General features: G+C 55.4%; 1 protein-coding gene across 4 annotated transcripts in view; it reads right to left on the bottom strand.

Annotated features, from left to right (window-relative positions):
- Positions 1–15,377, bottom strand: part of CHID1 (chitinase domain containing 1) — a 76,502-nt gene that overhangs the window by 17,075 nt on the left and 44,050 nt on the right. For all 4 annotated transcript variants that reach the window (XM_036764760.1, XM_036764763.1, XM_036764762.1 and 1 more), the window contains exons 9-10: positions 12,513–12,614; positions 11,467–11,622 (exon numbers count right to left, since the gene is read on the bottom strand). In XM_036764760.1, the coding sequence (XP_036620655.1) occupies positions 11,467–11,622; positions 12,513–12,614 (258 nt within the window). The remainder of the gene's footprint in view (positions 1–11,466; positions 11,623–12,512; positions 12,615–15,377) is intronic.

Below are 15,377 nucleotides of genomic sequence, written 5' to 3'. Positions count from 1 at the left end.
TTTTTCCATCCCAGGGAAACTCAGCAAGACAGAAGGAGAGGTCTGCGGACACAGGGGAGGAGGGGCTAGCCAGGAGCAGGGGGAAGCATTCCAGCCCCCAGGGAAAGACAGGGGGCTGAGGCGGGGCACCAGGGCTGGAGGAAATCCCAGGGGATCCCAGAACGACTGGTGGGCACAGGGACATGTGCCACCTGGCAGAGCTGGCATCCGTTGTCCTGTTCTAGGTCACAGATCCAGGACAGAGAGGAGCAGCCCTGAGGGAGCATGGGGCCATCCTTGATATGTATGGAGCAAGGAACAAGTTCCAGAAACAAGTGTATGGCTCTGAGCCAGGAGCAGAGTAACGACTTAATTCCAGCCTTTAGCCCAGTGCCTAGATTTAGGAAGGAATGACCAGGGCAGGAGCCCCAGACCAAAGGGGAGCCAGGCAGGCAATTCAGCCACTGTGAGCCTGCCAGGGTTAGGCTTTAGTGACTGAGTCCAGCAGCAGTCTACTGAAACGTGACCAGGCACTGGCCAACAGACCAAACCTGGGACCTCTCCCCAGATTACACTAGTCTGGGAGCACCAAAGGCATGCAGATCCCCAGACAGAACTATGCAGGACATAAAGGACAGAAGCCAGACACCCCCCAAGAGGCAAGCAGATCCTAGCACTAACATCTAAGCCAATGTTGGAAGGAGGCTGGAGGATTAAGTAAAGAAAACACCTGACCATAAAGAGCCATTGTGGTGACAGTGAAACTCAAGATACAAACTCAGACAAAAAGAATGCCCTGAAAGCACTGACAAGCAAAGCGTCAAAGAAAAAAGCAGACTGGACAGAAACTCAATAAGAAAGTCCAGAAGAGATATTAAAAAGAACAAAATAAAAGATTTTAAAAAATAAATGGAAAAAAAGACATGAAAGGCAGAGACACATGATGACCACACATGGGGAGAGCCTCCTAAGAAGGAAGAGGTGGTGCTTCAGATGGTCACCATCTTCCTTGAGGCCTGCCACAGATCAGGAGAGAGTATGAAAAGACAGCAGAGGCCCTGGCCCCTTGAGATGGGGCCCAGACACCAGGGACTGCACAGGGAAGAGACTCAGGGCATGAGTGAGGTCAGCATGGCAGGCCACAGGGGAAGGAGTATGGACTTCCATCTTCACTCCTGGTTGGCAGGGAGATCCCATGGAAAGAAGAATGGGTCTAGCCTGTGGCACTCTCTCTGGGAGACCCTGGGCAAGTGCTTTTTGTTTATAAAGGAGTGGGTGGGAAAGGAAGACACTGGTCGAGGGTGAAGAGATGTGCCAACATTGTGGAGGTCAGTGGGGCACCCTTCTCCTGCCCCCAGCTCCAGAGAAGGCTACCACACATCAGGGTCCCTGAGCGCGGAACAAGCTGTCATCTTCCCTGGGCCCACCTCCTTCTTTCTGAGTAAAGACTTCCACCTCATCCAGCCTCCAGCTCAGGACCCAGGACCAGGGTCTATGGAGACAGAAGATCTCCCGTGTGGGCCGAACAGGGCCATCATGGAAGGGTATTTATGAAGTGCCTACTATGTGCCAGGCACTGCGTTAAGCGCTTGCAAATCTAATCTCATCAGATCCCCACAACCATCCTGGGAGGAAGGGGCTGCCATTAGCCCCATTTTAAAGAGGAAGAAGCTGAGGCAAATGAGTGAAGCGACTCACTCTGGGGTCACACAGCTGGGAAATGTCTGAGGCTGGATTTGAACTCAGATCTCCCTCACGCCAGGCACGAGGCTCTGTACATTGCATGCCCCGTAACACCTTGTGACTGGTCTGTGAGGGTCCCCCCACCGTGTCCTGGTGTGTGCCAAGCACATGCGCTGCAGTCTCAGCTACGCTGGTAATGAGGCAAAGACAGGGACATGGGTGTCAGCCATAAAGGCCGGCTGCTGGGCAGGTGAGGCAAGGTGCCCTTTGGAGGTAGGTGCAAGCCACAAATGCATGCACTGCCCAGAAATCCTCTTTGTCAAGATGCTGGAGGGGTTGGGCAGAGACTCCCCTGAACTGGTAAAACTAAGGTCATCCATTCTGCCAAATTTGCTCAATTATCCGGCAGCCCCCAGGGAGCAGATCCTCCCACACTGCCCAAGAGAGTCACTTTACTGGTGCCAATCACATGTGGAAAGAGGGGACTCAACCCTTCTCTTCCTGGGACCCTTCTTTCTCTCCCTTCCCCAAAAGGAGACATTTGCAGGAGCAGTTTCCTAAGGAAAGCTCTTTTGGGGCACCTCTTGCGGGCAATCCCTCACCTCCCTGCTCTGAGACACTGGGCAGGTTCCCTTCTGCCCTCTGGCCAAGGCTGAGAGTTCAGCCCCAGGCTCCTCTGCAGGCCAGGCCAGGCCAGGCCAGACCGGGCTCCTGCGTCTCAGCTCTGCTCAGCAGGGTCATCTCTATCACATGCTGGGCTCTCATGGCCTGGCTTCCCAGAGAGTGACGAGTGTGGCCTGTGAACCCCACACCTGATGGAGAGAGATGAGATCTCCTCAAGGAGTTCTGGGGCAGGCACTGTGGGAATCACCAAAGAACCTTGTCTCCCACAGGGAGCCCCCTCCCAGTATCTGCCCTGAGTAAGCCCAACAAGGAGGGGACCCTGCCAATAGGTGCTGAACTTCTAGGTGTCCACAGGGAGTTAAGCTCTCCCTCCCACTGCCAGAGGCTGCCCGGGCCAGTCACCATCCATTGTTCCCTCCTGGGTCTCCTCGGCTTCTGTGGAGGCCCCACCATCCTGCTGATCACCCAAGCACCTACCTCCAGGCCTGCTCCCCTCCTCCCTCTCCCTTTCTCTCCCCGCTCCCACCATTGGACCCAGGTGGGTTGAGCCCTGCCCTGAGGTAAAGCCCTTGTCACTTCTGTCCTGGATTTATGGCCATGGCCTCAGAGCTGGTCTCCCCAAGTCTGGTCTTATCCTCCCCTCTGTCCTCCTCCCAGCTGCAAAAGTGACTCTGAGAGCGATGACATACCCTGCCCCTTCCAGCCCCGCTCAAGAACCTTCCAGAACACTTGATTCCTTCAGAATAAAGCACAAATCCCTCTGGTGCTTGAAGCCCATCCCAGCCCGACTCTAGCCACAGGATTCTCTGTTGCGGTCTGCTCTTATCTCCTCCCTCCTCACCTCTGCCTGCACAACACCTCCAGCCCTTCTAGGCTTAGCTCAGGGGCTGTCCCCTTCACAAGGTCCTTACCAATTCCCTCTGTTGCTCAGGCCCTTTTCTAACAAAATCACTGTGTGTTACTTCTGCACATCTTGTATTTGTTGTCTGCAAACCAAGGCCTCCTCTCATTGGCCTGTGAGCTTCTGGAGGCTAGGGATCGCCTCACTCCTGGCCTGGCATCCCCAGCACCCAGCCCAGAGCTGGCACTTGTTAGCTGCCTAATAACTGATCACTGGTTGGATGGACCATCAGACCTCCTCCATGCGAGGGGAAAGGACAGAGGCAGGGGAGGAGAGGGGCCCGAACAAGGGTGTGGTCCTGTGAGTGGATGTGATGGACACCTGCAGCTGATCAGATGCTGGGACGAGGGCCGAGCTAAAGGCCAGGAGACCTTTGATTTCTGGGGCACAGGCACCAGGAGGCTGGCGGGCCTTGGAGGGACACACAAAGCCCAGACTGGATGAAGAGAAGGGGGTGGCCAGGTGGGAGCCCAGAGAGGAGGCACAAAGCAGTGGCAACAAGCTGGGGGGCTACAGATCCTCACCCAGCAGACAATGGCCATCCAAGCAGATCAGGGAGCACAGTGGTCAGCGCCCTGCCCAGGCACCCAGAGCGTGCTCCTCCATTGGCCCCTTCTGAGCCGACTCCCAGCCACAAACGAGGTCAAAGCCCCAAATGCCTGCATGCCAACACACCATGGATCCACAGAGGATTCCCCTACTGCCACACAAGAACCCCTGAGGAAGCTGATGCTGAGGAATCTGTGTAAGAGCAGCCAGGGCAGGCTGTGGTCTGGTGCTGGGCAGCAGCTGGCTCCACAGGCCCCTCCCTAGCACCCCAACTTGATCACAGCATGACATGCCCACTTCCACAGCCCAGGGCCAGAAAACCCGTGAGATCTCAGGCCCTCCCTCCTCTGCTTCAGTGACAGCCCACCCCCATCCTGCTTTGTGCTGGCAGCAGGCCAGAGACCTTGCTTGGGCAGCTGAAGTGTGAATGTGTCTCTGAGGTCTTGAGTTGTCTCTGCCAGCGCAAGCTGCCTGGCAGGCAGCCCTGCTGAGCTGGCACCTGGCCTCCTGCACAGACGTTTGCAGAAGACCTTCAGGAAGAACAAGGTGAACACCCCTCACTGCCCCTCCCACCGACACACTGCTGGGGTCTGTCAGGCCAGGCTCCCAGAGACCGTATTCCCAAAGAGCTGCATCCTGAGGGCTCTGGGGCAGGTGGAAATCCCTGCAGGCTACCCCACTGGGCTCTAGGTACTACCCAGCACAACCCAGGATGCTGGGAGCAGAGGTAGGATCAGCACCATGGAAAGCGCTAAGAAAGGGCCTGAGTGTCCTGCACCAGCAAGAGCCCAGAGCCTGGGGCAAAGACAGACAAAAAGCATGGAGTGAGAAGGCAGCTCCCCCCAAGTCCATGCTGCCCCACTGCAAGGTGCCAGCAGATGAGAAGACGTGGGGCAGGGGGGCCACAAGGGTGTGTCCACAGGCACAGGGGGCTCAGGGGCTAGTCCCTGGGTCAGACTTTGGATGCTACATGATGGGTATGTGGCTCAGATGGACAGCTCCCAAGGAGGGCTGGGGACTGTAGAGCTGGGGACTCTGTAGTCCACTCCCACCCAAACAGGCCCAGACAAAGAGGTCTTGACAATGAGAAGAGAAATTGGCTGGAAGCCAGGTGTGATCCCCAGATCCCAGTCAGGTTCTGTGGCAAGCCCCCTGAGTGTCGAGGAGAAGGCAGAAAGTCAATCAGTGAAGGACACAAAAGCACAGAGGACGTCGTGCCTTGGCACCGAGGGAGGTGCTGCTGAGGCCGGTCTTGCCTCGACATCCACACCAGGAGCACCATGCCGGCACACACAAAGCGTGTCGGTATTTACCCAATAACCACTGGCACTTATACAGCGCTCCTCCCTGTACCACGATCTCCTTCAGTCCTCATAACCAGGGAGGTGCTGCTGAGGCCGATCTTACCTCGATATCCACACCAGGAGCACCATGCCGGCACACACAAAGCGTAGCATCAGTATTTACCCAATAACCACTGGCACTTATACAGCGCTCCTCCCTATACCATGATCTCCTTCAGTCCTCAGAACCAGGGAGGTGACCATTTTACAGATGAGGGAACTGAGGCTGACAGCATGAAGTGACTCTCCCAGGGTCACACAGTGAGTGTCTGAGGCCACAAGGGAACTCAGGGCTTCCCGACTAGGCCCAGCACTCTAGCCACCAAACCACCTAGCTGGCGCACTGAACTAACTCCTCCAAAAAAGTCAGTCATGACAACCAAGCTGGTTTTATGCCCCAGATCCAAGGATGGCTCGACATCAGGAAAACATAATCACATTAAAAACAAAAGCCTCCCAAACCAAACGAGGCCTTTTACAAAGTACTGCTCTCATGTGTTCTGGAACCCTACCAAATAGGCACAAGAGGGCCTTTGTTAACATCCAAAAAGGTAACTCTAAAACCCAAGAAAGCTTTGCGTGGGGTGGGGAGGCGCCGGGAGCTTCCCCAGGAAACACAGGACAAGGAGGCTGCCGGGAGAAGGAAATGAAAAATGTCAAAGCCCACAGAAATCACTTCTGCAGAATAAAAACAAAAGCCAAGAGGCAGGAAGGGAAATTGCACCCTCCCAAACTGCCAAATGCATGTGATATTTGCAGACCACTCTCCCCCAACGCAGACGACTCAGATAGATTCAATTACAAAGTGCCTCAAAGAATAAAGACCAGCTCCTAGGTGGAGGACGGAGGACCCAGGAGTTCCTAGGAGGGTCCCGGCTGCCCCCAGGGAGGGATCCACCAGAAGACTTCCTCAGGGGCAGAAGCAGATGAATGGGCAGGAGTGAAAGTCTAACAAGGCACTGGATCAAATCTCTCCTGGACAAGATGGATGAAGTCTGCCAGAGGCCGTGCTGGCTGACCAGTCACCCCCAGAGACGGACTTCACTCTGGGAAAGCTCTCTTCCCAGCTCTGGTTAAGTAAGTTGTGTTCCGCCCCACCCCACCCCACGCTGGATCCTGCATTATAGACCAGCATGTCCTTGGAAACACCCACCTACTCAGTGAGCTGCACAGGGCCTGTACTTCATAGGCACCTCACAGGAGGGGCTGGGTGGGAATCCCTCCTGAAGCCCCCTCGCTGCGTGACTGTGGCTTCAGCTCCCTAGATGATAAGATGAGGTGCTCTAAGAATCATGTCAGGAGAGTGTTTACAGGGGGATCTGTTACTGCCCTGGCTCTGGAGGGAAGGGGTGGGGCTTGAAGAGCAACCAAGAGGGGGCACAAGGGATGAGGAGGATGCAGAGTCATCAGCCTGCCCCTCTGGTCCCCTCCCCTGACTGCTGGGCTCCTTAGCCTCTTGGTTCAGGGCACAGCCTGCTACTGTTCTTCCTGGAGGTGGTGGATGGGAATAATAACCCATTCCTAGACAGGCATGCATCCTGGGGTGGGGGGGGGGAGGGAAGGTTTCCTTGAGTCATTCCCATGCTCTTTCTCTCTGATCTGTGGTCAATGACATACCCCAGGGAGAGGGAGACCTTATAAGGGAAGAAGGGAGAATCACTGAATCCCCTACTAACACTCACATGTGATCTGCACAGAGGGAAGCTCAGAAAGACTTTTGTGGGGGGGGGGCCCACCCTGGACACCTGCCTTTGTCAGGGAATCACCAGGGTCTGGAAGCTCCTCCCTGGCCCAAGGCTGCTGTGAGAGGCTGAGCCAGAGGCAGCGATGTGTGTTACCTTGGCAGGGTGCCCACATGCCCACCGCCCCCAGGGTGATGCAAATGCCCGCACCAGCCCCACACTGAAGCAAACCCAAGATTCATGATGTCAGCCCAGGGAAAAATAAAAATGCAAAGCAGCATCCCCTCCCCCCTGCACCGGGGAAACCCTCTGACTGCAACAAGGGCAGCCCCTGGCTGGTGACAGTCGCTTCATTTAAAGTTAATGACATCTACATAGATGGATCACTTAGCAAAGAGGAAGGGCTCCCTGGGGCCAGCTGAGGAAGGGGCAGAGTGAGCTTAGAGTCTTTAGGAAGCCACTGCTGGCCCTCAAGGTGACCTCTCTGATGGAGGAAGGCGCCCCCTCCCATACTTCCTCCCTGCTGGAACCCAGGGCCTTCTCATTCATGCACAGGTCACTGGTGACCCCACGGTGCTTCTGGTCAATGCCACGGTCACCCACAGCTGGTGGGGGAAGGGAGCATGCAGAGGAAAGAGGAGCCCAGGACTTTGGAGTCTGGGCCCCACCCAAAAGAAGGAGGAGCCCTGGCTCCCCCTTCCAAGTCTGATGAGGGAAAGGGGCCTGGAAAACACAGTGTGGGTCACAGAGCTGGATGGCAAGCCCAGCAGGCGAGGGGCATGAGAGGACAAGTGGATAGTCAGGTGGCCATCACCATGCCCTGGACCAGAGCCTAGAGCCACATGGGACTGAGCTTCAGGGTATGGATTCCCCCCTGCCCAAAGGTCAGTCATTTATCATGAACTGGAGAGACCGAAAAGTAAGGATGAGGTGCCTTCACTCACACCGAGTTTGGGCACAAATGAAGAAACGGCTTGAAGGGCAGGAGAAGGTAACAGAAGGAGGCTGCTTTCCTGGGAGTGCGTGTGCCAAAGGCTGCACGGAGGAGGGGGCATTCAGGTGGAGCCTTGAAGGACCTTGGCCCTTCAGGCCTGCTGAACACCATGAGCAGACCCAGGCCACCTGGGGGTGAGCTATTCCTGGAGATGGCCCAGGTGAAAGTGTGGGGCCGAGAGGTAGGAAGACCCCAGTTCAAATCAGGCCTCAGGCCCGGGCAAGTCACTCTACCTCTGCTTGCCTTTGTTTCCTGATCTGTAAAATGGGCCAGCAGCTGCCTCTACTTGCCAGGTCACTGTGAGGATGCAATGAGCCAGTGTTTGCAAAGCACTCGAAGCGGTTACTATTGCGTAGGTCAGAGCCCCCGCTACACGGCAAAGTCCTCGAGGGCCAGGAAGATGCCATGCCCCAAGCCTCAGCTCAGTGGCTGCCAGGACAGATGGACAGAGAGACGAGGTGTGTGTGAAGGATGGCAGGGGCCTCCTCTGCAGCCAGGAGGAGACAGTGACACCCCTCCCTCAAGGAGCCTCCAGGCTCTGGCTGCACCTTGGCTCCTGGGACGAGCCAATACTTCCAGGGCACAGACCTCAGGCTCCCTGACCCACCTCCTTTGCAAACTGCTTCCTCTTGGTCTCTGTAAACCGGGGCCCAGGCAGTGGACAGGAGCAGGCAGAGCAGGCCAACAGCCCCAGTGGCGGGTAGTCACTAAGCTCTGGAAGAAGCAGGTGGCCAAAAGAGCAATGAATGGAGGAAGGGGCCCCAGGGACAGAGGCAGAGCCTGTGATGAAACGACTGTCACCATGGGCAAAGCTCTCCCCTCGCTCAGGCCTGAAATGTCTGAAACATCGGCTCCAGGGCCGAGATTGCAGGATGTACAGACTCCATCACCTCCAAAGTCTCTGGGGCGTGACCTGAGGGGCCAAGGTCCCCAAGCAAAGCAGGGGCCTGACGTGACTCCAGTGTGAAGCCAGCGGCTTTTTTTAAAGGCAACAAAATTTGAACCATCAATAAAATAAGTCTAAGAAGAGCCCGGGCTAACAATAGGAGCATCTCGGAAATGATTTAATATGGAGTGGGCAAGCAAGGTCAGAGGTAAGGGTGGCCACAGTCTGCCAGGCCCAGGAACCCTGCCCTGTCCCAGGCTCGTGGCAGAGGCCCGGGTCACCATGGCTTGACTAACATTTGAGCCTGACGATATGGGTGTGGAAGCTAAAGGGACTCTCTCTGTTTTATTTCTCTGTTACCTGCCTTGATAAGTACGGTGCACATATATAAATATATATGCATGTATATGTTTTCAAAAAAACCTGCCACTTTTGAGAAAGTGAAATAACTCAAACGTAGTTATGATCATTTGAAATTTTTTTTAATTCGAAATTTTCAATAACTAACTTTAACCTGACTTAAGAGTATGCTGTCTCTAGTTTTTAAAAAGTGAAATAGCCCCCTTTAGTGATAAATGTGCAATGGGTTTGAAGAGAAATCCACTGGGACAAGTGCAACCAGGGTGAGCAAAGAAAACTAAGGCAGCGGAAGTACCAGCGGTAAAGTCCGAAGCCCCAGTCGGGCAGCGTCAGGCACCAGACTTAGGGCCTTGGGATTCCCCAGGATCTAAGATCACTGTTGCATCACCCATAGATAAAACACCTCAGGGAGAGGACAGCATCCTGAAAGTGGATCCAGAGAATATAGTAGCAAGATGATGTATTTCCAGAGAAAATGAGATGTTCTTAAAAAGCAGAAAGAAGCTTCTCCAGAAACAACGTCTGTGCCATCCCGAGGACCGCCTCCAGCCCTCAGCTGCCTACGTAAAGCTCCTTGCGCTAGAGGAGCAGCTCTCAGCATGCTAAGAATCCTCCTCCGGGAGTCACAGGCAAAGCAACTTCAAACAGTTCCCCCGCCCGATGGGAAGCCCAGAAGAGCACTGGCCAGATACCTGAAGACCTTGTGGTCAGCTACCTCGGAAGGCCAAACCTTCCTTGCTGGCACTACACGTGGATGGAACAGCAGATGCAGTTAAAGGGGTTTGCTGCGTTAACTGTGTGCAATACAGTGTTGAAACTGGTGTTTAGGAAGTTTTACTTTGCAAACCTATTTATGGCAATGCCGCATTAAGAGACAGCTTTGTCCTAATTGGCAGATTTTTCAAATGAGCATTATGTAGTGTGGGAGAATCATACTAGACTATGAAGTGACAGCCCTCAGTGCTATTGGGACAAAATGTGGGATGAGAAGCCCTCATGGCAACAGTGGCCCCTGGTGTGAGATACGCACAGCACACACCCCACTGCGACCAGGTGCATCCACAAAGACGACAGAGGGGCTGCAGCCCCCCTTTCAAGCTGATCCAAGAGTATTTAGTTTTGTTAAAAACAGTCCAGAGTAAGTGTGGCTCATCACCATTATGATTTAAATAGTGCTATAAATGCGTGCTAAAGCTGTAAGACAAGAAAAAGAAACTGAGGAAACAAATGGACACGAGGAGGAAACCAAATGGTCACCCTAGAGTCCACTAAGAAATTCATTCAAACGATCGGTAACTTATATCAGCCCACATACCCATCAACATCTCTGCATGTTATCAACCAAGTCCAGCCAGAGGAAGCAGAAAGAGCAATTCCATTCAGAACAACTCTATGTGTGAAATACTTAGGCGTTTAGCTCCCAAGATACACACAGGAACGCTAACGAACACAAACACCAAACTCTCTTTACATAGAGACCTAATTAACCGGAGAAATAGTAGTTGCTCATGGGTAGGCTGAGCCAGTAGGATAAACACAATACTGACTCGATTAATTTATCCATTAAGTGTCAAACCAATCAAAGTGCCAGAGTTATTACTTTGCAGAGTTAGAAAAAAACAACAAAATTCATATGGTGGGAACAAAAAGTCAAGCACCTTGAGGGAAATCCTGGGACCAAAATGAAGAACAAAACGGGGTGTGGTACCAGTGGTATTATTTAACAATCCTCTCTCCAAAAAACGGTGCAGATAATCCACAACACAAGGTATAAATGCTCCAGCGGAAGACTTAACAGGGGGCTCTGAGCCCCTGCCCAGTACTGCCATATCCTGGTCCTAGGTGCCAGACAGGCAGAAGTGAATGGGCACAGGAGCTTGCTGGGTGATGAATCCCTAGGCTGCAGCCGCTGGGGCAAGAACCCAGTGTAGGGAGAACCAGAGAGCATCCTGACAGAATGAGGCCTGGGCCACCCTCAGCTCCCTGTGGGCACGTGACTCATGGAAGGAGCACGGAAAGCACAAGAAGCTCGGCCTCCCCTCTCCCAGATCCTGAACCAAAGCCCAACTGGACGACTCCCTTCGCACCAGGCAGACTGGGCACCTCGTCTATGCTGCCCTGCCCAGCCCCCGTCCTTCTGGGAGCCTCTGTTGGGCTCGGTCCATGGCATTACCCCCCAGGCTCCTCTGCCTGCCCTCACCGCTCGGGCCAGAGATATCATTGCCGTGAGTTCCCTTGCTTCGCCCCAGGCTCAGCCCACGTTGGCTCTTGGGGAACCCCATCCTCAGGCCATGCCAGGTCCCCTGTGGCCCCCTGGAAGTGGCCTCTCGGCAGGGCTTGGTTTCCCCTTCTGGACAAACAGTGGAAGCTACATGAGAGCTGGGTGGCAGCTGTCTGGCTACATCTGAGCAGGCAGGAAGGGACAAGAGCACTTCTTACACAGGAGGGGTCCAGAATGGTCTTACCTGTCTCCAAGGATTGGTTCCCTCGAGTCTGAGGTGGCTGAGAAATCCATGCCGTAGAAATTGAGACCCAGCAGAATCTTATCCCGCCACTTGGAGTCCGGATCAAGGATATCGATGCAATCTCGAACCCAGGACAAGGGGGCATTTGGGCCAGGCCTAAAGTGAGAGTGGAGGAAGAAACAAGCCTTCACAAACAGGAAGCGCACACTTTCAGTGAGGTTTCAGTGCATGGACATTTCAAGAGCTAGCCACAACATCTGTCTTCTGCTGTCACCCTCCCTGCCAAAACTGGCCATCACAGTCTGCAGGACCTAGGACCTGCTACCAGGAAGGCCAGGTGGTGGCCCCCCTTTCTCCCCCGTCCCTCTCCTAGTCAGCGCAGGCAAGGCCTCCCTCCTCTGTTCTCAAGGACCAAGGTAGTAGATGGCAGGTGGCTCCCCCACCCCACTCTCCACCTGCGTGGGGCTGATGAGCTCTGCTCTAACAAGAGCCAGATACTTTCCAAGGAGTGGGGAAAAGGGCTAAGGGGCCCCAGAGTCCCCGCTCTGCTGGGAACATGAAGAAAAGATTCACATTTCTAGCTCCAGACCCAGGTTCAGAGCAAGGATCACAATGGTCTCTCAGCAGCACAGCCCTGGGGCTGTCCCAGCTACTAAACCCACCCTAAGCCGGGCAAGCAGCCAGAATCCCATCACCAGCACAGGGCAACAACTGCGGGTTCCTCTCCACAGAGCGCTGGCTTCCTGATGCCCTCAGGTGCCCAAAAACAAGCAGCAGCCACAACCCAGGCAGATGTGGGGCTTCTGGGCTCCTGGGTGGGCTGGTGGGGTGCTGTTCAGCACATGGATATGGCGGCACCCACCTGGTGCCAAAGGTGGGGGTGAGGAAGCAGGGCTCTGAGCAGACAAGCTGCAGCCCAGCCTCGGGGGCCAGGTGTCCCTGAGCCTCAGCCTCACCCAAAGTGACCCCCAGAAGGACTCGGAGGGGCTCCTGGCCCTACCTGGCCTCCTCCCGGGACACTTCCCAGGCTGCCCGCCTCTACTCACGCTTCAGCAGCAGAATAGTCATAGGTGATCAGGCTGAAGCCGTCGATCATGGGGCCCAGGTGGTCAAAGGCCTTTTTTGTAAACATCCCCAGATGATCCTTCCTGCAAAGACAGCCATGGCTGAGATGTCACAGGAGGGCTGCTCCATGACCCAGAATCCTCCCAGGCCAGGCCGGCCCACCCCTCAGAGCCAGCAGCCTGCCAGGCACCTCTAGCTGGGCAGCCCTGTGAGCCCTAGGCTAAGGGAGCTGCCGGACACCACGAGGGCCAACAGGGACAAGGCCTTTCTAACTCTGAGGCCAGCCCACTGTCTACTTCTAAGGCCCCTGTGGCTTCCTCAGATCTTAGCAGGGAGACCCCTGGCAAAATGGCCAAGTGAGGGACACTGCCTCTCCTCTGCCAGGACCTTTCGCTTTCCCTTTGAGTCCTGGGGGGCATGGACACCCCAAGTTCTTGCTGCTGCCATCAGAGGCCCCTCCCTCCCAGGGGAGGGCCGGCTTCCACAGTGATCCCACCAGACATCCTGCCCAGGGGGTGCCCTGTGCCCTCCACGCTGCCCTCCCCCCTCCCAGGGGCCGGCTGGCCTCCGCAATGACCCCATTAGATGTTTTGCCCAGGGAGTGCCCTGTGCCCTCCACGCTGCCCTCTCCCCTCCCAGGGGCCAGCTAGCCTCTGCAGTGACCCCATTAGATGTCCTGCCCAGGCGATACCCTGTGCCCTCCACACTGCCCCTTCACCTCCCAGGAGCTTAGGGTTAATTTCGTTGTCAAACACTATAATTTCTCACATGGTACATACCGATATTTATGACCCATGTAAACAAGAGCTCTTTTGGGGGGTCCTTAATAATCATCCTGAGGAATGTAAAGGGGTCCTGAGACCAGAGTTTGAGAGCCAAAGAAAGACAGCTGTTGGGTTAGCTTTCCAATAGCCTCCCCAGGCCCCAAAGAGAGGCACACTGGGAGAGGGGAGCCCTCCTGGGGGTCTGGAGGGCGCCAGCAGGGGCCCAGGGCACACTGTTTAGCCCTCCACTGGGGCCCACATGAAAACAGGCTGCTTTTCCCCCAGACACGAGCGACCACAAATAGCTCAGCCGATGGAGATGACCCCCACGTGCATTCTCCAAAGGAGATCTCAATCACAGCCTTCCAGAAGCCTCGGCTGCACCCATGCAGGAGGGAAGGGCTCGGTGCCCTCTCTGGGCCAAGGCAGAGGGGCAGCAGTGGAGGAGGGCCTGGCACCCAGCCGTGCCTGGAAGCCAGGTGCAGTTGCTGGCTGCCCAGCTCTGAGCCACGCCTGGCAGAGCAGGGTCCCACTGCCGCACCTCACCCAGCTCTGGAAAACCCCATTTGCTGCAAATTGATTTTGATTGCTCAAGAGGGAACCAGCGCAGAAGCAATTATGGGCAGTGTTAGATTGCGGTGTGTGCATGCTCTCCTTTCTAGATTAATCTGGGGGAGCCCGGCACCTCTGCCAGTCTGCGGAGTGGCCTGGGACCTGAATGCACCACACAGTGAACCCCACCTCTGATCTTGCCCTCTCTGGGACTCAGTTTCCTCCCGAGAAATGGGAATAACAATCCCTAGAGCTCCTGATGGGGAGGGGTCAGGAAGACAAAACGGGCCAAACAAGTCAATTCCCAGGAAGGTCAGTGGCGAGAGAGGGGGAGGGGCCTGGCTGGAAGCAAAGAGAGAGGGAGGCTGTCAGAGGGTTGGATGCAGCCTGGGATCCCTGTAGGCAGGACAGCGAAAAGAAGCTTTGAGAGGTATCAGGGCGGGGTGGGGGTGGGGGGAAGGTGCCAGGGTCATTGAACCTCCCCCTCTGCCTGCCCCATCAAGTGTCTGAGTGCACATGTACGTGTGCCCCTCTCCCTGGAGCAGGCTGTGAGGGCAGACTGCCTTCTCTCAGGGCTCTCTCTCTCCGTTCTTCAGCACCAAGGACGGCTCTGCATTCAGTAGGTGCTTAGCCAGGGTTGCTTCTGTTGCAGAAGCAGGAGCAAGCTTGCTTTCAGCGTGCAAACAATGGGAGACATCTGCAAATCCCAAGACCCCAAGAGATCCTTTACAGACTTCTGTGCTCCGTCCCGTGCACTTGGGAGAAGAGCCCCATTAGCACCAAAAAATGAAGGCGGCCCACACGATGGGTTCAGAGGCATCTGCCGGTTTGGAAGAGACAGTGAAGCTTTGGCAGGGGGTGGGGGGGGGCGGGGAAGAGGCCCAGAGAGGGAAGAAAATGCCCTCAGAAAACTCAAAGGAAAGGATCCCTGCCCACACAGAAGCAGCTGGACACTTGGAGTGACTCTGATTAAATCAGTAAATCAAACTGGGGTCTCTTGATTTATGCCACCAAAACACCGAGACAGCTCAGAGAGCCCAGCGATGGCAGCCAGATGCTCAGGTAACAGCTGCCCTCCTCCTGGACCTCATTGGTCCAGCCAGGAGAACGGGTTGTCACCTTGAAGGTGGCTCGGGCCAAAGACCAAGCTGGATGGGAGCCCCAGGGGAAGTCTCATGGCCAGCACACTTGGTGCAGACCTCGGCAGCCGGGGCACTTACTAACAATAAATAAATCACAGACATCTGGAGAAGCTGCAGGCTTTCAGTCCCCAAGCCCTGCTTCCCCACGGGAAACAAAGAAGGAGCACCAGGAAGGAGCAGGCTTTACAGGGCGAGGATTGTTCACTGCGACCACCCAACACTCCCCAAAAGGCACCATCCCGGCTCCCACCCCGGGCAGCCAGAGAAGCAAAGCTACTGCGTGAAGGACGATCCGGGGATGCCCGGTGAGAAAGCAGCGCCCCGCAAGAGGGCTCTGACTGCAGTCTGCAGCAAGCCCCTGGTCAGCAGGAGTGGGGGAGGGAAGAAA

Source organism: Trichosurus vulpecula, chromosome 6 (assembly GCF_011100635.1).
Source record: "Trichosurus vulpecula isolate mTriVul1 chromosome 6, mTriVul1.pri, whole genome shotgun sequence".
NCBI lineage: Eukaryota > Metazoa > Chordata > Mammalia > Diprotodontia > Phalangeridae > Trichosurus > Trichosurus vulpecula.
This window is presented reverse-complemented; position numbering and strand designations above follow the sequence as displayed.